We start from the raw sequence: 23257 nt of genomic DNA on the forward strand, positions 1-23257 counted from the left end.
AATTTGAATTTATGCCCTCTCAGGTGATTATTCTGAGCAAGAGGAAGAATCAAATCAGCACTGAGCATGCTCAAACCATTCAAGGCTTTATACACCTCTATCAGATCACCTCGCCGGTGCTTAGTCTCCAGACACTGTAATTTGCAAAACTTAAGCCTTTCTTCGTAAGAGCACCCCTTTGTTCCATTCACTAATCTTGTTGCCCTTCTCTGTACTCGTTCCAGCATCTCTACATCCTTCTTGAAATGAGGCCTCCAGACCTGTATACAGTACTCTAAGTGTGGTCTGACCATTGCTTTATACAAGGGAATAATCACCTCCTTATCCCTGCTAGAAAAATTCCTATATATCATCGACAATACACCATGAGCTACTCTTACAGCCCGTCTGCACTGGTCAGAAAACTTCATATCTGCCTGCACAACCACCCCAGGTCCCTTTCATTCTCTACCACTGTCAGTGTAGTACCATAGAGTTGATATGGTGCTCTGAGGTTGCTGTTTCCCATATGTAGTACTTTACATTTGTCAATGTTAAACTTCATTTGCCACCTCTCAGCCCATCTGCTCAACCTTTCCAGATCCTGTTGCAGTAGCATAGTGTCAGTAGTGTCCTTGACAATCCTGCCAACCTTCGTATCGTCTGCAAACTTGGACATTAAGCTTGATATACCATCAACAATAACATTTATAAATACAGAAAACAATAATGGACCCAATACTGAACCCTGAGGGACTCCACTAATAACATTAGTCCACGATGAGCAGTGTCCATTGATTACCACTCTCTGTCTTCTCCCCCTCAACCACCCCTTTATCCATAGCAGCAATTTGCCTCCAATGCGACACTGCTCCAATTTGTGCAGCAGTCTTCCATGTGCAACAGTATCAAAAGCCTTTCTAAGATCCAAGTATATAATATCAAAGTTATTCCCTGCATCCAGTTCTTTTGTGACTGCATCATAGTATCCAATCAAATTGGTCAGGCAAGACTTTCCCTTAACAAAACCATGCTGTGTCTGAGCTATAACTGAAGTCTTGTCTAGATGATGCTGCAGTGCTTCTTTAACCAGTGCCTCCATTAATTTTCCAGGAACAGAAGTTAAACTAACAGGTCTATAATTACTGTGTCGCCTTTTGATCCTCCTTTGTGAATTGGGGTCACATTTGCACATCTCCAGTCTATGGGTACCTCCCCTGAGTCCAAGGAAGCTCTCATAATTATGGCTAAGGGTTTGCTTACTTCCTTTGCTGCCTCCTTTAATATAACTGGATAGATCCCATCCACCCCAGGTGCCTTTCTTGTATTTATCTTCAACAATTTATCCTCCACTTTACTCTCAGTTATTACAAGATTCTCTAGCTTACTGCCAGAGTTGAATACACCTCTGGCATTCCCCTCGCTGAATAACTCCTCGTGTGTGAATGTCGATGCAAAATTTTCATTCAGTTTGTTAGCTACCTGAGCAGAATCATCAACAGTTGAACCATCAATATCCAGTGGACCAATCTGATTCATCCCCTTCCTTCTACAGTTTACATAAGTAAAGAACTCTTTGCTGTTTTTCTTTTCATCCCTTGCCAAAGATTTCTCGTAATCTGCCTTCGCCTGCCTAACCTCCTTTGTAACTTGGTTACAGATCAACTTGTATCTATCATAGGCTTCTGTGTCACGTGTTAATTTGTATGTATCCCATGCATCTTTCTTCTCCCATATGTCTCATTAATTCATCTGACATCCACTTAGGCCTAAACCTTGAACAATATTTCTTAGTTGGTATGTAAAACCTAGTAGCTTCCAAGATAAGTTCTTTGAATGCCTCCCATTTTGAATTTGCTGTTGGTAATATCATCAGTTGGTCCCACTGTATAGAATTTAAATACTGTTTCAGTCCATCGTAGTCGCCTTAACAAAAGCAATAACCCTTCCCTTTACCCCTAATGGTAGTTACCTCTTTGAGTAAATCCCACTTCGGCACACTGTGATCACTGCCACCTAGTGGTTCAATTACCTGCAGATTCTTAATGCATGAAGAATCACTACTAATAATCAAATCAAGATTATTACTCCCTCTAGTTGCCTCCTGAACATGCTGATGTAGAAAACAATCATCCAATAAATCCACAAAAGCCTTGCTAGTGTGTGAGTGACCAGCCCCCAATTTCCAGTCAATATCTGGGAAATTAAAATCCCCCTTTATAAGACTCTGATTTACTGGCCCACTCTATTTCCCTATACAGTTTCTTATTATACTCATCAGAGTCATTAGGCCTACAGCACACTCCTACTCTCAATTTTGATCTCCCAATGCTTATGTCACACCAAACTGACTCGACACTGCACTGTCCAGCAATGTCGACTGGCTTCACTTCCTTGGATTTTATGTATTTCTTAACTAATAGCATAACCCCTCCTCCCTTCCTATCATGTCTATACTTTCTGTAGACATTGTATTCCCCAAATTCCAGTTCTGCATTCCTTATATCTGTGTGACACCACATCTCTGAAATCCCCACAATATCTGCCTTTGATGTTTTGAGCAATACCTCAAATTCATCAAATTTATTTACTAAACTCCTAGCATTGGTGTACGCGCAAGTATACATGCACCTGTTCTTTTTCTTAGCTACCCTAACACAACCTATGTGTTTATTTGTACCCCAATGATTCCCAGCAGTCTTTGAAATATCCTACATCTTATTTTCCATGGTGCGGCTCATTCCAATAGAAGCAGTGCAAGAATCACTTTCACCTCTGCCAGTGGCTACTGTTAATCTATTAGTCCTTGTATCCCCCCAATCTAGCAGTTTTCCGACCCACCTAACACTGCCTTGATAGCATCGGCAAACATTCTTGCACCCTTTCTATTTAAGTGTATCCCATCCCTGTAGAAGCAGTCTCTCCTGTTAACAAGTACAGACCAGGATGAAAAAAATTATACCCCTTGAGCCTTGCACAATCCTTCCAGGGTCGAATTGATCGACAGGGCTCTCATCATATACTCCCTCCTATCGTGTCTGGGTAGAATTGCAAACTTTCAAATTCAACCCTAATTCACGGCTTTTTTTCAACAGTGACCTGTACTTGTTAAGTAATTCCGCCGGTCTCCTACTCTTAATATCATTGGTGCCAACGTGTACAACTATATAACCTTTTGTGCCCTTAAAAGATGATATCCGCTCTACAACGTCATCAACCTTTGCCCCTGGCAGACATACACTGGTCCTGTTCCACCTATCCTTTTTACAAAGCATGTTTCCCGTTTCCCTGACAATAGTCACCAACAACTACTAGTTCCTTTGGGACCAGCGCATTCTGCCTTGGGGGCTGCCGCTGTGTTGCGCGATGACCAAGTGCCAGCTCTGGCATTGGTGTGGGCAGCTGAGAGCTTGATGGGCCACTCACTTTTAATCCTTCGAGGGCATCCACCCTGTCTCTCAAGCTCTCATATAGGCCCATAACAATGCTGAGTTGCCACCTGATTTCCTTACACTCCTTGCATCGTGCACACAACGACATCCCCCATGGCAGTATCATGTACCGTACCTGACTGCTCCACAAACATCAAGCAAGTAATGCATTTTAATAGGCTGTGATTCAGAGGGCAACTGGCCCCCTCAGTTCTCCCCTGAGCCACAGCACTCCCATTTGCTTGAGCCTTTTGCTTTGCTGCTCTGGTCACAGTCATGATTTCAATTTAATTTTAATAAAATTTCAATTTCAGTACAAAATTAAAAACTCTAAACTTATATCTCAACACAGTTATAACGCTATATTTATGTTTCAGTATCGAGTGTTATCTACGAAATCCCTTTATATAACTTCCGTATCAAGTTAAGTATTAATTATTTATTTTTTACTAATAATTTATGTTACGTAACCCAATTCGTTACATGTATAGTGAAAAGTACAATTTAATTGACAATGAAGTTCAACAAGATTAATTATCTGATTAATTTACAATATTATGTACTATACTATACTATATTAAGCTTATGCTATCTAGTTCGAGATATTTTGTATCGCGTTACAGTGGCGGCTATTTAAGAACGGTAAACACGCGGATTTGATACCCTTTCCGATACTAAGTAATACCTACAAAATCTCTATCTAAGTTACTTTAATCTAAGTATTGTAAATAAGAATATAAAACTACTCCAGAAAATAAGTTAATATGCCAATTTAAGTTAATAAAACAGAAAATAAATCAGAAAAAACTTCTCTGTTCCAGGAGCGGCAAAAATGTACGTTCGCACAGGCTACTCTCGTTCACACAATATGGCGAGTTTACGCCACTTTACTATGGCGAGTCCATCATAACGTGATTTGATTGTACACTGAACCAATTGTAAAGTGGAGGTCCACTGTATTTTTAACTATTTACAAGAAACTTCGCATAATTGGGGCAGCCACTTAATCGGGACAAAATGCACTAGTCCTGATGTGTCCCAAATAACCGGAATCGACTGTACTTGGATTTCAGGAAAGCTTTTGATACTGTTGCACATGGAAGACTTCTGTACAAATTGGAGCAGCATGGCATTAAGGGCAAGTTACAGCAATGGATAATGGGATGATTGAGTGGGAGATGGCAGAGAGTGGTAATAAATGGACACTGCTCTATGTGGACTAATGTTATTAGTGGAGTCCCCCCAGGGTTCGGTGTTGGGTCCATTGTTGTTTTGTGTATTTATCAATTATATCAATGAAGGTATATCAGGCTCAATGTTCATGTTTGCAGATGATACAAAGGTTGGCAGGATTGTTAATGGCAGTAAAGACAGTATGCTACTGCAACAGGATCTAGAAAAGTTAGGCAGAGGGCTGAGAAATGGCAACTGAAATTTAACATTGACAAATGCAATGTACTGCAGATGGGTGGCAGTAACGTATCGACTGTGAGGTATTACACTCAGGGTAGTGGAGAATGAAAACGATTAAACATCTGAGCAATGTTCTGCTGCCAGGACAGCTCATTTTGTCAATAATATACAGAATTTTGCTAGCAGGGATAAGGAAGTGATTATCCCTTTGTATAAGGCAATGGTCAGGCCACACCTTGTGTTCTGCATAGAGGTCTCATTTTAGGAATGATGTAGAGCTGCTGGAATGAGTACAGAGAAGGGCAACAAGATTGGTGAGGGTGCTCTTAGGGGGTGTGCTTAACAAGAAAGGCTTCATTTCTGTGAATTGCAGTGTCTGGAGACTAGGCACCTATGATGTTTTTTTTTTTTTTTTTTTGGTAGTTGTTGGCGCATAGGCTTCTGTGGCCATAATGCACCTCCCAAAGTTTTTGCAGTACTTTGATCCAAGCCCGAGGCAGGAATCGAACCTGCGACCTTTGGGTTGCCAGGCAGGCACTTTACCCACCCGGCTAGCCCGGTTGGCCCCTATGATGTGATCTGATTGAGGTGTTTAAGGTGTTAGATGGTTTGAGCACGCAAAATGCTGGCGGATTCTTCTTGCTCAGATTATGCACTTGATGGTGCCATAATCAGGGCTGGCCCCAAAATTTGCGGGGCCCCTGTTCAAGAATTACTTGTGGGGCCCTGTTTGTTATTTCCTTACTTTCAAGAAATTAAAAACAATACAAATACAGATATTATTAAAATTGAGTATAACATAAAAATTACATTTTTAAATAGCGGCCTAAGTTCGATATCAAACAAAACATACATATTGAGAAGAAAGTATATGCTCCGCTTCTAGCAAATTTCAAGTCAACTTGTGCAAGTGATCTTGGAGTGACAATAATGTGGGTAACTAAACATTAAGATGGTGGTAGGCTCATCGATAGAAATGTGGAAAAGACGTGGATGATATTATTATTATTATTTTGATCTTTTGAGCATGGGGCCCTGTTTGACTAAACCAGTTTAACATGCTTGTGGCTGGCCCTGATAACCCATCATAATTACACAAAACCAAAGAAAACTTAAGAGTGTAGATTAAATAAACAACAACTGAAATTTATATCTATTAACAGTTTGTTTTTAATAAATATGGCAGATCAGACATGGAAATAATTTCATTAGAGAAATTAGACAAAGACAAAATTCCTGTTTTTAACACAGCTTTTAAATTATTTTACTCTATGAAGCTGAATAGTTGTTAGGAAATAAGGAATTAATCAAAACATGCTCTTTGGAAATTAGAGTTTTGAGAAAAATAAATCGAACTGACACAAATCACAGCAATGGAAAGTCTTAAAAAAGAAAACAAGAAAAACTGTTGGAGTAAATAATATCCATTCAAAGATAAGCAAAGCAAAATGAAGATCACCTGAGTATGTAGAAAGGATAGAAGACAGATTGGGTAAACAGATAGTGAAAGCAAAAATGAATGGTAAAGGGGCTAGATACGGACCAAGACAGAGAGTGATCAATGGTGTCTAGTAAGCATTAGAGGAAAAAGAGCTAGTCTGGCTAGGGCTAAAGATCTAAGAGAAAATAGGAAAACATGGAGCAAAATAAAGAAAATGTTCATTTATACTCTGGTACAACAACGCTGATCAGAGGAGTTTATAACTAGTTATTTTGACAACAACATTTTAATTAATTATATTTATTGGTCAGTGAGTGGAAGTCTGATAGTCATGAACTTTGCTATCATGGTGAATTGTAACACTCACTGGGTATTACAGATTTGGGTAATGATTACTGTAAGATACATGGAGAAATTACTGTAACATGAAAAGTCAGGGAGTGTGTGTGGTGGTGGGATGAAGTGAAGCAAAGTTGTAGAATAAACCATAACCCACAAGGATGCTTTAGATAAAAAATCATAAAAAAAGCCAAAATATATATCTAATTTTCTTATTTTTTTCATCTCATTTAAATTGTTTTTATTTGATTGATTTAATGAACTTACCCATTTTCCTTTATTCCTGAGAATGATCTCTTCATGGTTTTCAAGGTCAAATACTTTTTTCTCCAGAGTCAGCACAACCTATTGAAAATATGATATACAAGTAACTTTTAGACTTGTAGTACATTGTTTTCTTAATTAATCATTTTGAAACTGAGAGAAAAGTAACTTAAACAGAGAAATTATCATTAACTTTTAATTTATTGTTTATAAAAACACTGTATTTTCTCAATATTACTGCACATTGAGTTGTCAAAAGCCTTGGCTGTGTACCTGGTGAAAAGCAAACTAAGTTTGCTAGAAAATTCCTCAATGCCATGTTGTGAAGCAAGATGTGTCTCAATCCAATATGTTTGTTTGTTTGTTTGTTATTTGGTTTTTTTAGGAGCATTAGCAACTAAGGCCATATTGCTCCGGGATATGCGGTGGTCATTCCCTGACCTTTCCGCAGCCTCCGTATTTGGTGGTGACGGGCTCGAACCCCGGTCTAATCAAGAAGCGTGTGCTATGCACTGCTGCTCCTTTCCACCTGGCTACGGAGGCGCCCCTCAATCCAATATTTGCGCTTCAAATAAAGAGTGCTGCTCCCTAACTGGAAGTATATTAATATTTACTTGAAATGCAGGTGTGAGACTGAAGCAACCCTTTGTGACTTTTCAATATGACATTGATGTATTTTGTAACAAAGTTTTCTTTTTTGCTAAGTACAAAACTGAGGCTTTTTGCCAACTCATGTACAGAAATATGTATAGCTCTTGTATGTTTATAATTTATTATTATTGCTTATGCTCTATATTTACTTGTATTTTCTTAACTTGGAATTAGGCACATTCTGTTTTGTCATGCAAAGAAGCAGTTATGAACTATAAACTTCTAAAGACTGGTAACACATGTCCTTAGAAGTTTATAGTTCATTCACTTATGGATCTCTATAGCTGCTAGCTTTTGACTTCCAAAAAACTGAAGATAGGCAACTGTAACCAAGAAGATAACAGAAAATTCTTTGGCAAAGCAGGCAAAAAAGTTTTTTTTTGTCAAAAAAATCAGGAGCTTATCACAAAAAACACAGGATTTTTCAGAAGCAGGAGGTTAAATGATTATGACTGCTTTGATAAAGTTACCATTGCAGACTTTGTACCTCTGCAGAAATGCTGAATCAAAGTTTTATTTTTAATGATGGCATGTTTTGTTTTTAACAATGCAGTTCAGAATTGGCTGTCAAGAGCATTTTCAAAGCTTCACTAGAAAGAGAAGATCTCAATTCAATTTCTTCCCTATCTGGTTAAATATTCTCTAACCTCAGGATTGTTATGAGAAATTAAAAACTGAAGAATGATTGAGAGTAATTTGTTACATTTCATGCTTCCTTATGCACTTGACAGCTACCTGACAAAGGATCTGCACATAAATTCTATTCTTTTGTAATTAGCTTCTAGTATGTTCTCACACTGAAAATGAACAGAAATGATGCTGCAGAACATCTTTATCAAAATTTCTTCACTGACACCAAGAAGTAATGGAAACTTGTCCACAAAATATTTGAAATTTGCTTGCAATCTGCACTACTCAGGCATTTATAAAAAACATTTTTCAATGGGAACTTGTGCACCATGTATACCCAAGCAGGAATAAAGTACTTCCCCATTCAGAAAAAGAACAGAATCTTGTCTTTGTGTTTTACTCTCTTGGCAGTAGAAATGCCTATAACTAAAGTCAGAACAATCTTCTGACTTAGTTTGCTATAGTTATCAACTTACAAACATGGAAGTGGAAGATTTAGAAACTGTTAAACTGAGCCGGGTCATCAACAGTTCACCCATAGGCATCAAGTGGCCCAATGCGATTCAACTCCTTCTGTCTAATGTTAATATAAGCATAGAAGTCTTTGCTGCCTAGACTTCTCATAATCTGCCTTAGCTTGCCTAACCTCCTTTGTGACTTGATTACAGAATAATTTATATCTATCTTATGCTTCTGTATTACCTGATAATTTATATTCATCCATGCACTTCTCTTCTCACCATATGTCTCAATAATTCATTTGACATCCATTTAGGTCTAAGCCGTGAACAGTATTTCTTCATTCGTATGAAAAGCCTAGTAGCATCTTTGATTATTTCCCTGAATACTTCCCATTTAGAATTTGCTGTTGGTAACAATCAGTTGGTCCCTCTGCATACAATTTAAAAATTGTCTGAGACCTCTACAGTCACCCTTATGAAAGCAAAAGCCTTTCTTTATATCCTTAACAGTAATTATATCTTTAATTAAATTCCATATTAGTACACTGTGACCGCTACCACTCAGTGGGTCTTTTATATGCAGATTCTTAATGCACAAAGAATCACTGCTGATAATCAGACTAAGAGTATTGCTTCCTCTTGTTGCCTCTATAACATGCTGCTGTAGAAAACAATCATTCAAGAAATCCACAAAAGTCTTGCTAGTGTATGAGTGAAAAACCCACAAATTGCAGTCAACATCTGGAAAGTTAAAATCCCCCCATTATGAGACATTCTGATTTGCTGACCCACACTATTTTCCTGTAGAGCTGTTAGGTATACTCATCACAGTCATTAGGCCCATAACACAATACTACTCTCAATTTTGTTTTTCTAGTGCATCACACAAACTGACTCAACATTGCACTTGTGATTTAATATTCTTCTTAACTAAGAGCATAATCCCTCCACCTCTCTAGTCCTGTCTGCCCTTTCTGCATACATCGTACTCCTCATATTCAAAGTCAGTATCGTTTATGTCTGAGTGACACCACATCTCCACTGTTCTAACAACATCTGTATTTGATGACTTAATCAGTATTTCAAATTCATCAAATTTATTTACAATGCTTCTAGCTTGTTTGTTTGAGAATTTTTTAGGTGTATGGGCGTCTATGGCCATAGTGCGCCACAATGCTTCTAGCATTAGTGTACATGCAAGTATACATGCACGTGTTCCAACTCTTAGTTACCCTAATACAGCCCATGTATTCATTTGTTCCATGATGACCCACAGCAGAGCTTGAAATCCCAAAATACTCGCTTTCCAGCCTGCTGCATGTACCAATAGTAGAAATGCAAGAATAACTTTCACCTTTGTCTGTGTCTCTAGTTAAACTATTAGTTTGTATATCCCCCACAAGCTAGCAGTTTTCTGACCCACCTATCACTGCCTCATTAGCATCAGCAAACATTCTTGAACTTCTTCTATTCAAGTGTATCCCATCCCTGTAAAAACAGTTTCTCCTGTTAACAAGCATAGACCATGATGGGAAAAATTCTACCCCATGGGCCTTGCACATTTTCTCCAGGGCTGAATTGATTAACAAGGCTCTCAACATATACTTCCTCCTATAATGTGTGAGCAGAATTATAGACAATCCTAACCTGCGACTTTTTGCTAACATTGCCTTGTACTTTAGCATTAGGATTAGTAGTGGTACATGATGTAAGAAAGCAAGCTATACAAGATCAACCAAAAAAAATAAAATAATAAAATAAAAGCACTTCCCATTTTAACTATTCATTCACTCAAAAGGTTTTTCCAGTTCTTCCTTGAATCTATTTAAGCTATCAACTTTCACAATGAGAGATGGATGATGGTTGAGCAATCAACTATTCATTGGCTAAAGGCAAATTCCCACACATCTATTCTGCAACTATCTTTCCCCAAATTTGGATTTATGCTCACTCAAGTGCATAATCTGAGCAAGAGGAAGAATCCAATCAGCATTGAGTTTGCTCAAACCATTCAAAGCCTTATAGCTGCAATCAAATCACCTCGCAAGTGACTAGTCTCCAGATGCTGCAATTTACAAAATTTAAGCCTTTCTTGTAAGAGCACCCCTTTGTTCCCCTTACCAATCTCATTGCCCTTCTCTGTACTCGTTCCAGCATTTCAACATCTTTCCTAAAATTAGGCCTCCAGACCAGCATGCAGTACTCAAGGTGTGGCCTGACCATTGCCTTATACAAGGGGATAATCACCTCCTTATCCCTGGTAGCAAAATTCCTGTATATTATTGACAAGACACCATGTGGTGCTCTGGCAGCCTGTCTGCATTGCTCTGAAAACTTTGTATCTGACTGCACAATTATCCTCAAGTCTTTTTCATTCTCCAATATCCTGAAAGTAGTACCACACAGTTGGTACATTACTCTGGGGCCACTGTTACCCATACACAGTACTTTGCATTTATTATTATTGTTAGCGAGAGAGAGAGAGAGAGAGAGAGAGAGAGAGAGAGAACAAGGGTCAGAAGTAAATGTTAAACTTTAGTTGCCACCTCTCAGCCCATCTACTCAACTTTTCTAGATCCTGTTGCAGAAGCATACCATTGTTACTGTCATTAACAACTCTGCCAACCTTCTTTGTATAATCTGTAAACCTGGACATGAAGCCGGTTATACCTTCATTAATATCATTGATAAATATAGAAAACAACCATGGTCCCAATGCCAAACCCTGGGGGACTCCACTAATAACATTAGTCCACTGGTTAGACAAGCAGTGTCCACTGTTCACCAATCTTTGCCTTCTCCCACTCAACCATACTTTTATCCATAGCAGCAACTTTCCTAAATGCCATACTGCTCAAATTTCTATAGCAACTTTTTATGTGCAACAGTATCAAAAGCTTTCCTAACATCCAAGTATATGAAATCAAAATTATTTTTTGCATTCAGTTACTTTGTGACCACATTGTAGTATCCAATCAAATTGGTCAAGCAAGATTTTTCCTTAAACTCATGCTGTGTCTGAACTATAACTGCAGTCTTGTCTAGATGATCCTGCATTGCTTCTTTAACCAGTGACTCCATTATTTTTCTAGGAGCAGAAGTTAAACTAACAGTTCTCTAATTAGTTATGTCAACTTTTGATCCCCCTTTGTAAATCAGGGATATAATTTGGACATCTACAGACCATGGGGGACCTATCCTGAATCCAAGGATGCTCTCATAATTACAGCTAAATGGTTTGCTTACTTCCTTTGCTGTTTCCCCTAATATACCTGGATAGATCCCATCCACTTATACCTATCATAGGCTTCTGTGTTGCCTGATAATTTATAATTGCCCCACGCATTTTTCTTCCGGCCATGGGTCTTATTAGTTTATGTGACATCAATTTAGGCCTAAAGCATGAACTTGGAAGCTACAATAATATTCAACCATGCTTGGTATGCATTTCATACCGTTACGAAATCAAAAACCTTTCTCTTTATCCCTGATGGTAGTGACATTTTTAAGTAAATCTCACAGCAGTACACTGTGATCACTGCCACCTAGGTTACTTTAACTGCATAATTTTAATGCATGAATAGTCACTATTGGCTTGTTTCTAATTCTTCAGTTTCATTTTCTGCCTACACCAAAGCTCGCAACAATTGTAAAGCAGTTATTAATCAGTCCAAACTAGAGTTTCAACAGGCTAAGATTAGAAAACTTGTTTCTTTCCCTAATGGTAGCTGAGCATTCTGGTCTCTTGCCAAAGCTAATGGCCGCAACTTTTGCCCATCTCTGTTCCCACCTCTGTCCAAACCAGATGGTTCTGTTGTCACTTTAGCCAAGGATAAAGCTGACCTGCTAGCATCCCATTTTTCTTCCAGCTCATGTATTAATGATCTTGGTAAAACACCTCCCACCATTCCCAACACGCTCCATTCAATGCCTCCTGTGGTCTTCCGTCAAAAGGATATCAGAAGGAGTTTGTTGAACTTGATGCTAAGAAAGCCCCAGGTCCTCATGGTATTTCTCCACTTGTTCTCAAAATCTGTGCTCCTGAACTTACTCCTATTCTTTGCCGCCTTTTTTCACTTTATTATTCCAAAGGTGTTTTTCCTTCTGCTTGGAAATTTGCTCATATCCAGCCAGTTCCCAAAAAGGATGACAAATCCCTCCCATCCAATTATCGTCCCATTGCAATTACTTCTACTCTTTATAAAGTAATGGAGAAATCAATTAACCACCAACTCTTAAACTACCTAGAAACCTTCCGTCTGATCAACGATTGCCGGTATGGATTCCGTCAGTGTCAATCCACTGGTGATATTCTGGCTTATGTTACCAATTTATGGACTAATTCAATGGAAAGGTTCGGTGAAACACAAGTAGTTGCTCTTGACATCTCAAAGGCTTTTGATCGTGTTTGGCATAAAGGTCTTCTAAACAAGCTTCCATCTTATGGTTTGCCAACTGTTTTTAGTAATTGGTTATCCAGTTTTCTCTCTGATCGCTCACTGAGGGTGATGGTAGATGGCTCTCTGTCTTCTAACTTCTCCACTAATGCCGGTGTCCCCCCAAGGTTCAGTTCTTTCCCCCACTATTTTCCTCTTGTATATTAATGACCTTCTTCCATTGACTGAAAATCCTATCCATAGTTTTGCCGATGATAGGACATTGCATTCCACTTTTCATTTTGAGAAACCTTGTCCTGCTCAATCAGCTTCAACTTCTCGAAAATCTGCTACCAATTCCTTAAATGCCGATCTTCAGGTAATTCTCCAGTGGGGCAAAGACAACTTAGTTGATTTCAACCCTTCTAAAACTCAGTCTTGTCTTATATCTCGCAAAAAGGATTCTTCTGCTCCTATGCTTATCTTTAGTGACACTCCGATTTCTAGGCAAAATGATATATCTCTTTTGGGGATTACCCTGATTTCTAATCTCTCTTGGCACAAGCACATTACAAATATTGCTTCCTCTGCATCTAAAAAACTTGGTTTTCTCTTTCGCTCTCGCCGTTACTTTTCTTCCAAACAGCTGCTCACTCTGTAGAAATTGAAAATCCGCCCTGCCATGGAATATTGTTCCCACATCTGGGGTGGTGCCCCCAAAACCTCTCTCAGGCTTCTTGATTCCATTCAGAAGAGGGCAGTTAGGTTAATTAATGATTCGTCTCTAACAGAGTCTCTCCACTCGCTTTCTCATAGATGCACTGTTTCTGCTGCATGCCTCTTCTACAGATACTTCCATGGGCACTGTTCTTCTGAATTGGCTTCTATAATTTCAGCTCTCTCTTTCAAAACAGTCCAAACACGTGCTGCCACCAGCAAACATCCATTTACTGTCCCACTTCAAACCCACAGAACCAACTTTTCATCTTCCTCATTTATTCATTCAACTGCCGTTTTCTGGAACAACCTTCCTTCATACGTATTTCCTGAAAATTACAATCTACAGAAGTTCAAGTCCAATGTCAACAAATATCTTCTTTCGTCTTCTCAACCTCCAACACTAACAAGGTACTAAGTAGTATAGGTTCTACTACCTCTCGTGTTTGGGGTTCACATTAAAAAAAAAAAAAAAAAAATTAAACCTATGTTAGCAATTTTATTGGGTTTCTAACTTTTTTTAGTGTTTTACTTACCAGACTGAACTTTTTTTTTTTTTTTTATTTGAGTGCTCTGCTCCTATCCCTATTTTTCCATAAACCCTGTTGTTTTTAATGTGTGAAATACCATACTGCAGAGATTTTTAGGAACACATTTATCATGTTATAGCAGAACTGACTGTATTCTAAAATTTGTAACCCTTTCAATTTTCTGTTCCCCCAACAGCAAGGTCTGATGATGGGTATCAGTAAGATTATTTAAGGTTCATTTATTATTTATTTATTTAATTTGTCACACCTTTAAGGTTATAACCTTAAAGGTGTGAAATTTTTCTAAAACAGCAAAATATAAAATATCACGAGTCAAGTCAAGATACAAAATATCACGAGTCATGTAGACAACTGGACAAAAAAAATAATAACTGCTGGATTATCACATATACACAACAACAAATTTTTCTAAAAGAGTCAAATATAAAATTTCACAAAAATCCATCTACTGGAAGTCAAGTTATCACATGCAGATGGATGGATGGATGGACGAAGAAATAATAATTGCTCTGTTTCTACAGACTGATTTTAATGCAAATTGAGATAACTTGACAAATCTTCCTAAAAGAGTCAAATATAAAATTTTAATGAAAATCCATCCACTGGAAGTCAAGTTGTTAATGTGGACAGCCAGACAGATAGACATGATGAAGACATATAAGCATTTTATGCATATATATATATATACATATATAGAAAATTATTTTAATGTTATGTGCAAATCTTTAATTTAACTTATGCTAATAATGAAAATACCGTGTACCCTGGGAGCGATGTATGTTGAATAAAGGGGGGGAAGAACGGAAAAGAGTAACGTTATAAACAAAGTGCGAATTTTGAAAAATGTAAAATTTGAAAAGAACGAAAATAGAAATAGCAGATTATTGAAAAGAACGACCAAAGTAGAAATAGCATTGCAGTATCTTTCATAATTTCTGTGTCATCTTCAGAGGTCATCCACCTAAATTATGAAAAAGAACAGCAATACTCTTACTTCTGTTTCTGACATGTTCTGTATGTCAAAAAAAAAAAAAAAAAAAAAAACACGTGTACGCGGACACGTTGTAAAAAATAATTTAGAATATAAATTTTGAAAAAATAAAATACAAGTTAAGCAAAAATATTATTCCAAAGTATAACATACAGAACATGGATGACCTTACAGAAGTAAGTAACCCGCCAAAAAGAGAAGACAAAGGAAGCGAGTGTCCGAATGACAAGAATGTCAATAACTTACCGCTACGTGACCGGTCGACAAAAAAGAAAGAGCCGGAGGCTAAACAGTGTATATATGTGAAGAAACGCTAGCGGCACCTAGCGTTAGACGAATTTTGGTGTATGTATATTTTGTAATTTACGTAAGCGGTGTACAACAAACGTGAATTTGTACAACAAACGTGAAGCTTTCAACTTTAGCATAGTAAACTATACACAATGGAATTCCAATATTTCCAAACAGGTACATGCTAACGTTATCTTAGCACAATGCATCAGAATTGCAACGATATGCAGCGACAAAACAACAGTTATTGATAACATCAGATCATTGTACAGTAAACTGACCAGAAATCTTTTTCCTATTAAATACCTGCGTCATCATATCAATAAAGCCCTTAACATATTAAGGCACAAAAACTTAATAGATATCAATATAAACAGCATTATTAGTTTATAACTAATAATTACTCCCATACGCATCAAGTTTGTAAATAGTGTAAATACAATACACTAGGCCTCTTTGGTGTCTTACGGTCTGGAAAACTTGTACCCACCGATTGGTCTAACATAGTGTATTACCTTGTAATTATCTTGTAATTAATTTTGATTATATCTTGATTTATTTATCTATTTATTTGTTAATTGTAACTTATATATATCTTACACTTTAACACAACTGACTTAAGTACATGGTGCACCTACTCTCGGACAGTCGTTCAGGGTCCTAACTATAGGAACGGGTTTGCAACCCCGAACTACCCTAGCCCAACTTTATATCCCTAATTTCATCATCTTTTTGCTTTACTAAATTCTACATTTTATACTCTGTGAGCGATTAGTGTAACGAAAGCAATATCAGAGTACTATTTTTCTCACTATACCAAATCATAATTTTTCGCCTTAACAAAGTTTAGCTACTCTACTGCTACTTTGTAAGCAATTATATTTCTTTGCTATCCCGAAAGTTTGAGTATCATGTACTTAACTTGAACCTAGCGTAGCTCCACCGCTTACGTAAATTACAAAATATACATACACCAAAATTCGTCTAACGCTAGGTGCCGCTAGCGTTTCTTCACATATATACACTGTTTAGCCTCCGGCTCTTTTTTTTTTGTCGACCGGTCACGTAGCGGTAAGTTATTGACATTCTTGTCATTCTTGTCAATCGGACACTCGCTTCCTTTGTCTTCTCTTTTTGGCGGGTTACTTACTTCTGTAAGGTCATCCATGTTCTGTATGTTATACTTTGGAATAATATTTTTGCTTAACTTGTATTTTATTTTTTCAAAATTTATATTCTAAATTATTTTTTACAACGTGTCCGCGTACACGTGTTTTTTTTTTTTTTTTTGACATACAGAACATGTCAGAAACAGAAGTAAGAGTATTGCTGTTCTTTTTCATAATTTAGGTGGATGACCTCTGAAGATGACACAGAAATTATGAAAGATACTGCAATGCTATTTCTACTTTGGTCGTTCTTTTCAATAATCTGCTATTTCTATTTTCGTTCTTTTCAAATTTTACATTTTTCAAAATTCGCACTTTGTTTATAACGTTACTCTTTTCCGTTCTTCCCCCCCTTTATTCAACATACATCGCTCCCAGGGTACACGGTATTTTCATTATTAGCATAAGTTAAATTAAAGATTTGCACATAACATTAAAATAATTTTCTATATATACATTATGGTTGTAGGGTACCTTTGCTCTTGCAGTGTCCCTGATCTATAATTCATATTATTGATATTCCATTTTATCTCTATTCAAATTCAAATCCATTTTCTTTCTTTACTTAATTTTAATTTTTATTCATAATTATATACATATATATATATTATGTGAGGTAAAAGTTAGGCAAAAGTAATAAAAATAAATAAATATGGCTATGTAGCTTTCATTAGAGGCAGCAAATGCACATCCTCCACATGATGCCTAATTATATCTGATAATTAAAATAAATATGATATTTAAAATAAAAACATCAGCCAGTAGTACGGCAATAATACAGAGCGAAACGAAACGCAAAATAATATAAAATAAACAAACAGGGAAGGGAAAGTAGAGATAATAGGACAAAAAGGTAGTCGATAATCCCCTGTAAAATTTAGTCAATTAAGTCATTAAACCCAATTAATAAAAAATGTAAATTTAAAATAATGCCAATTATAAATAATTTAGCGGTACCCCCCTCGAAGGTACCAGTTCATCATATTTATTTTAATTATCAGATATATATATATACATATATATATATATATATATACACACACACACACTAATGTGAGGGGTTTACTTTATTTTACCCTACTTTGGGATAAATGGATGGTAAGCCTACTTAAATTGTACTCTTCAGGTGAAAATATTACTGTAAATGAACAGTTGGTTGGTTTCAGGGTCCAATATCCTTTCAAGTAGTTATGCAAAGTATGGGATCAAGTTGGACTTCATGTGACAGGAAAACATGTTCTGAAAATTCAAATTTATCTATTGATAATATTTTTGTTTTATTAATGGGGAGATTCCATTGAAATGTAATCTGACAATGATAGGTATGGTAAGAAAAATAAACTGACACTTCTGCAGCAAGTTTTGGCTTATTTTAATGAAACAGAAAATAAACCTTCCACTGTGAAATGAGCTCAATGTACATTTTGTCCTTCTAAAATGACAATAAAACACACATTACTTCTTCAGCCTGCAATAAATATTTTTTGCAAGGTGCAAGTGCCTAAACTGCAAAAAATAATGCTGGTGTAATATGAGTATCTTTACAGCTTTAATTCTATTGTTTTATATAACTTAAGTGTATTAGAAATATGTGGTACTGTTCTTGTATTTTATAAGTATTATTGACATTTAACTTTATTTTTTGCAAAATTTGTCCTTAAAGTAAAATAATAACAAATATGTTGGTTTATTCAATGGCTGTTGTTTAAATAAAAATAAATTAGTAAATTATTCACCTTGGTAGCAAAATCACCATAAAAGTGTTTGTATCTAAACACAAAAAATTATTATCTATTTTAAATATAAATGTGTAGTAAATTTGAACAGAACAGCAGAGTAGTTATGTAGGTAGTGATAATGTGAATTTGTGTTAAGTAATTTATAGTTTACCAACTCATGGAAATTTGTGTTAAGTAATTTATAGTTTACCAACTCAACAAAATCTAGAAACACTGATAATGTTTCTAGATTCTATTCTGAATCCTATCATCAGTCCTAATTAAAGATGAATGATTACAAAAATACAAAGGTAATAAGCTAAACAAGGTTTGAAAGTATCCACAGCAATTTGAGGGTGTTGGGGGGGGGGGATAAAGACTAGGCACAGCCAAATCCAAAACAGGACATTAAGGGATCAAAATCTACCATTCACAGATACCTGGGGAACACTAGATGATGGACTGAATCTGTTCCTTTTCTGTACATCCAGGTGGTCTATTGTTTTACAGTTGGTCACTGACTTCCCCCCCCCCCCCCACACACACACACAAATCGTTGTAGTCACTTTCAAACCTTCTTTAACTTTGTACTAGCTTTGAATTTCTTAAACCATTCTTAATTACACCTGATGACAAGATTTAAAACCATCTGTAAAGCTGTGCACCAGAGTTAACTCCTATTTTACACGCCTTTTTATGTTCTCTTATTCCACTGGAATACTTTGATGAGAGTAGCTTCTCATCAATCAAAGTATTCCACTGGAACACTTTTATTGATGAGAGCCTTGTCAATCAATTCGGCCCTAGAAAGATTGTGCAAGGCTCAAGGAGTAGAATTTTTTTCAGCCTGGTCTGTACTTGCTAACAGGAGAGACTGCTTCTACAGGGATGGGATAGACTTAAATAGAAAGGGTGCAAGAATATTTGCTGATGCTATCGAGGCAGTGTGAGGTGTGTCGAAAAACTGCTAGCTTGGGGGGATACAAGGACTAATAGATTAACAGCAGCCACTGGCAGAGGTGAAAGTGATTGTTGCACTGCTTCTATTGGAATGAGCAGCAGCCTGGAAAACAAGATGCAGGGTATTTCAGAGCCTGCTGGGAGTCATTGTGGTACAAGTCAACACATGGGTTGTGCTAGGATAGCTAAGAATAGGAACAGGTGCATGTATACTTGCATGTACAACAATCCTAGGAGTTTGGTAAATAAATTTGATGAATTTCAGATATCGCTCAGAACATTGAAGGCAGACATTGTTGGGATATCAGAGACGTGGTGTCACACAGATATAAGGAATGCAGAACTGGAATTTGGGGAGCACAATGTGTACAGGAAGGCTAGACAAGATATTAAGGGAGGAGGGGTTACACTATTAGTTAAGAAACACAAAATCCAAGGAAGTAAAGCCAGTCGACATCGCTGGACAGTGCAGTGTCGAGTCAGTTTGGTGTGACATAAGCACTGGGAGATCAAAATTGAGAGTAGGAGTGTGTTATAGGCCTAATGACTCTGATGAGTATAATAAGGAACTGTACAGGGAAATAGTGGGCCAGTAAATCAGAGAGTCTTATAATGGGGGATTTTAATTTCCCAGATAGACTGGAATTTGTGGGTTGGTCTCACACACTGTGGCACCTCCGTAGCCAAGTGGGCAGGTGCGGCAGTGTGTAGCACACGCTTCTTGATTAATCCAGGGTTCGAGCCCATGACCACCAAATACGGAGGATGCGGAAAGGTCAGGGAATGACCACCGCATATCCCTGGAGCAATATGGCCTTAGTTGCTAATGCTCCTTAAAACCAAATAACAGCAACAACAACACTCACACACTAGCAAGCTTTTGTGGATTTATTGGATGATTGTTTTCTACATCAGTATGTTTGGGAGACAACTAGAGGGAGTAATATTCTTGATCAGATTATCAGTAGTGATTCTTCATGCATTAAGAATCCAGATAAAGGAACCACTAGGTGAAAGTGATCACAATGTGCTGAAGTGGGATTTACTCAAAGAGGTAACTACCATCAGGGGTAAAGGGAAGGGTGTTGCTTTCATAAAGGTGAATACGGTGGTTTGAGACAGTATTTAAATTCTATACGGTGGGACCAAATGATGATGTTACCAACAGCAAATTCAAAATGGGAAGCATTCAAAGAATTTATCTTGGAAGCTACTAGGCTTTACATACCAACTAAGAAATATTGTTCAAGGTTTAGGCCTAAAAGGATATCAGATGAACTAATGAGATATGTGGCAGAGAAGAAAAATGCATGGGATACATATAAATTAATGGGTGACATGGAAGCCTATATGACAGATATAAGCTGGTCTGTAACCAAGTCACAAAGGAGATTAGGCAGGCAAAGGCGGATTATGAGAAATCCTTGGCAAGGGATGCAAAGAAAAACAAGAAAGAGTTCTTTACCAATGTAAACTCTAGAAGGAAAGGGATGAATCAGATTGGTCCACTGGATATTGATGGTTCAACTGTTGATGATCCTGCTCAGGAGTTTAACAAACTAAATGAGTATTTTGCATCTACATTCACCAATGAGGAGTTATTCAGGGAGGGGAATGCTAGAGGTGAGTTAAATTCTGGCAGTGAGCTGGATAATTTTGTAATAACTGAGAGGAAAGTGGAGGTGGAATTGTTGAAGATAAACATAAAAAAGGCACCCGGGGTGGACGGGATCTATCCAGTTATATTAAAGGAGGCAGCAAAGAAAGTAAGCAAACCCTTAGCCATAATTATGAGAGCTTCTTTGGACTCAGGGGAGGTACCCATAGACTGGAGATGTGCAAATGTGACCCCAATTCACAAAGGAGGATCAAAGGGCAACACAGGTAATTACAGACCTGTTAGTTTAACTTCTGTTCCAGGAAAATTAATGGAGGCACTGGTTAAAGAAGCCTGCAGGATCATCTAGACAAGACTTCAGTTATAGCTCGGAAACAGCATGGTTTTGTTAAGGGAAAGTCTTGCCTGACCAATTTGACTGGATACTATGATGTGGTCACAAAGGAACTGGATGCAAAGAATAACTTTGATGTTATATATTTGGATCTTAGAAATGCCTTTGATACTGTTGCACATGGAAGACTGCTGCACAAATTGGACTATTGCGGCATTGGAGGCAAATTTCTGCTATGGATAAAGGGATGGTTGAGTGTAAGACAGAGAGTGGTAATCAATGGACACTGCTCATCGCGGACTAATGTTATTAGTGGAATCCTTCAGGGTTCAGTATTGGATCTATTGTTGTTTTTTGTATTTATAAATGATATTGATGATGGTACATCAAGCTTCATGTCCAAGTTTGCAGACGATATGAAGGTTGGCAGTGTTGTTAATTACACTAATGAGAGTACGCTGCTGCAACAGGATCTAGAAAAGTTAAGCAGATTGGCTGAGAGGTGGCAAATGAAGTTTAACATTGAAAATGTAAAGTACTGCATATGGGAAGCAGCAACCCCAGAGTGACATATCAACTCTGTGGTACTACACTGACAGTGGTAGAGAACGAAAAGGATCTGGGGGTAATTGTGCAGGCAGATATGAAGTTTTCTGAGCAGTGCAGATGGTCTGCAAGAGTAGCTCATAGTGTCTTGTCAATGATATACAGGAATTTTCCTAGCAGGGATAAGGAGGTGATTATCCCCTTATATAAGGCAATGGTCAGACCACACCTTGAGTACTGTATACAGGTCTGGAAGCCTCATTTAAATTTAAGAAGGATGTAGAGCTGTTGGAACTAGTACAGAGTAGGGCAACAAGATTAGTGAATGGAACAAAGGGTTGCTGTTACGAAGAAAGGCTTAAATTTTGCAAATTACAGTGTCTGGAGACTAGGCACCTGCGAGGTGATCTGATTGAGGCGTATAAAGCCTTGAATGGTTTGAGCATGCTCAATGCTAATGGAATTCTTCCTCTTGCTCAGAATAATCGCCTGAGAGGGCATAAATTCAAATTCAGGAAAGATGGTTGTAGGATAGATGTGCGGAAGTTTGCCTTTAGCCAGCGGGTGGTTGGTTGGTGGAACAGACTTCCATCCTTTGTTGTGAAAGTTGATAGCCTAAATAAATTTAAGGTTGAGCTGGACAGGTACTTGGAACAAATGGAGGGGTGAAATGGGAGCGTTTTTTTTTTTTTTTTTTTGGCTGATGCTGCATTAGCTTGCTTTCTTGCATCATATGCCTCTACTAATGCTAATACTTATTCCTTCTTTTTAGAAATGACTCATATCCAGCGAGTTCTAAAGTCTGACAAATTCCTTCCTTCAATTATCATCCTATTGCACTTCAACTCTTTCTAAAGTAATGGAGAAATCCATCAACCACCAACTCTTACACTATCTTAATGCCCTCTATCTGATTAACAATCATCAATGCGAATTCCATCAATTTTGATTCACTGGAGATATCTTATGAATAAGATTATGTTACTCATCCTTGGTCAAATATAATGGAAAGGCCTGGAGAAATTCAAGCGGTTGCTCTGGACAGTTCTACAGCTTTTTTTAGCATAAATATTCTTGTTTATATACTCTGGCACGACCACCAGGTCAGTGGAATTTACAATAAATCATCAACACAAACATTAATCATATTTAGCAGTCATGGCTTGAATCCCGGTCCACTCAAAGAGTGCATGTGATTGCACTCTCGCTCCTGACCATTTGGCTATGTAAATGTATTCTAAGCAAGCTTCCATCTCAAGGACGGCCTTTTGAATTTTTCAATTAGATGGCCAATTTCCTCTTTCTATTGTGTGATGGTTGATAGCTCTGTCTTTTTAACTTCTCAACTAATGCTGGAGTCCCCAAGATTATGTTCTT

At 37.5% G+C, this 23257-nt stretch overlaps 1 protein-coding gene across 2 annotated transcripts in view; it reads right to left on the reverse strand.

Annotated features, from left to right (window-relative positions):
• 5PtaseI (inositol polyphosphate-5-phosphatase A) overlaps nucleotides 1-23257 on the reverse strand; it is a 400034-nt gene that overhangs the window by 119275 nt on the left and 257502 nt on the right. For both annotated transcript variants that reach the window (XM_090385500.1, XM_090385499.1), the window contains exon 11: nucleotides 6871-6948. In XM_090385500.1, coding sequence (XP_090241626.1) covers nucleotides 6871-6948 — 78 coding nt within the window. The remainder of the gene's footprint in view (nucleotides 1-6870; nucleotides 6949-23257) is intronic.

Source organism: Mastigoproctus giganteus, chromosome 11 (genome assembly GCF_048544385.1).
Source record: "Mastigoproctus giganteus isolate SK-2022 chromosome 11, ASM4854438v1, whole genome shotgun sequence".
Lineage (NCBI taxonomy): Eukaryota > Metazoa > Arthropoda > Arachnida > Uropygi > Thelyphonidae > Mastigoproctus > Mastigoproctus giganteus.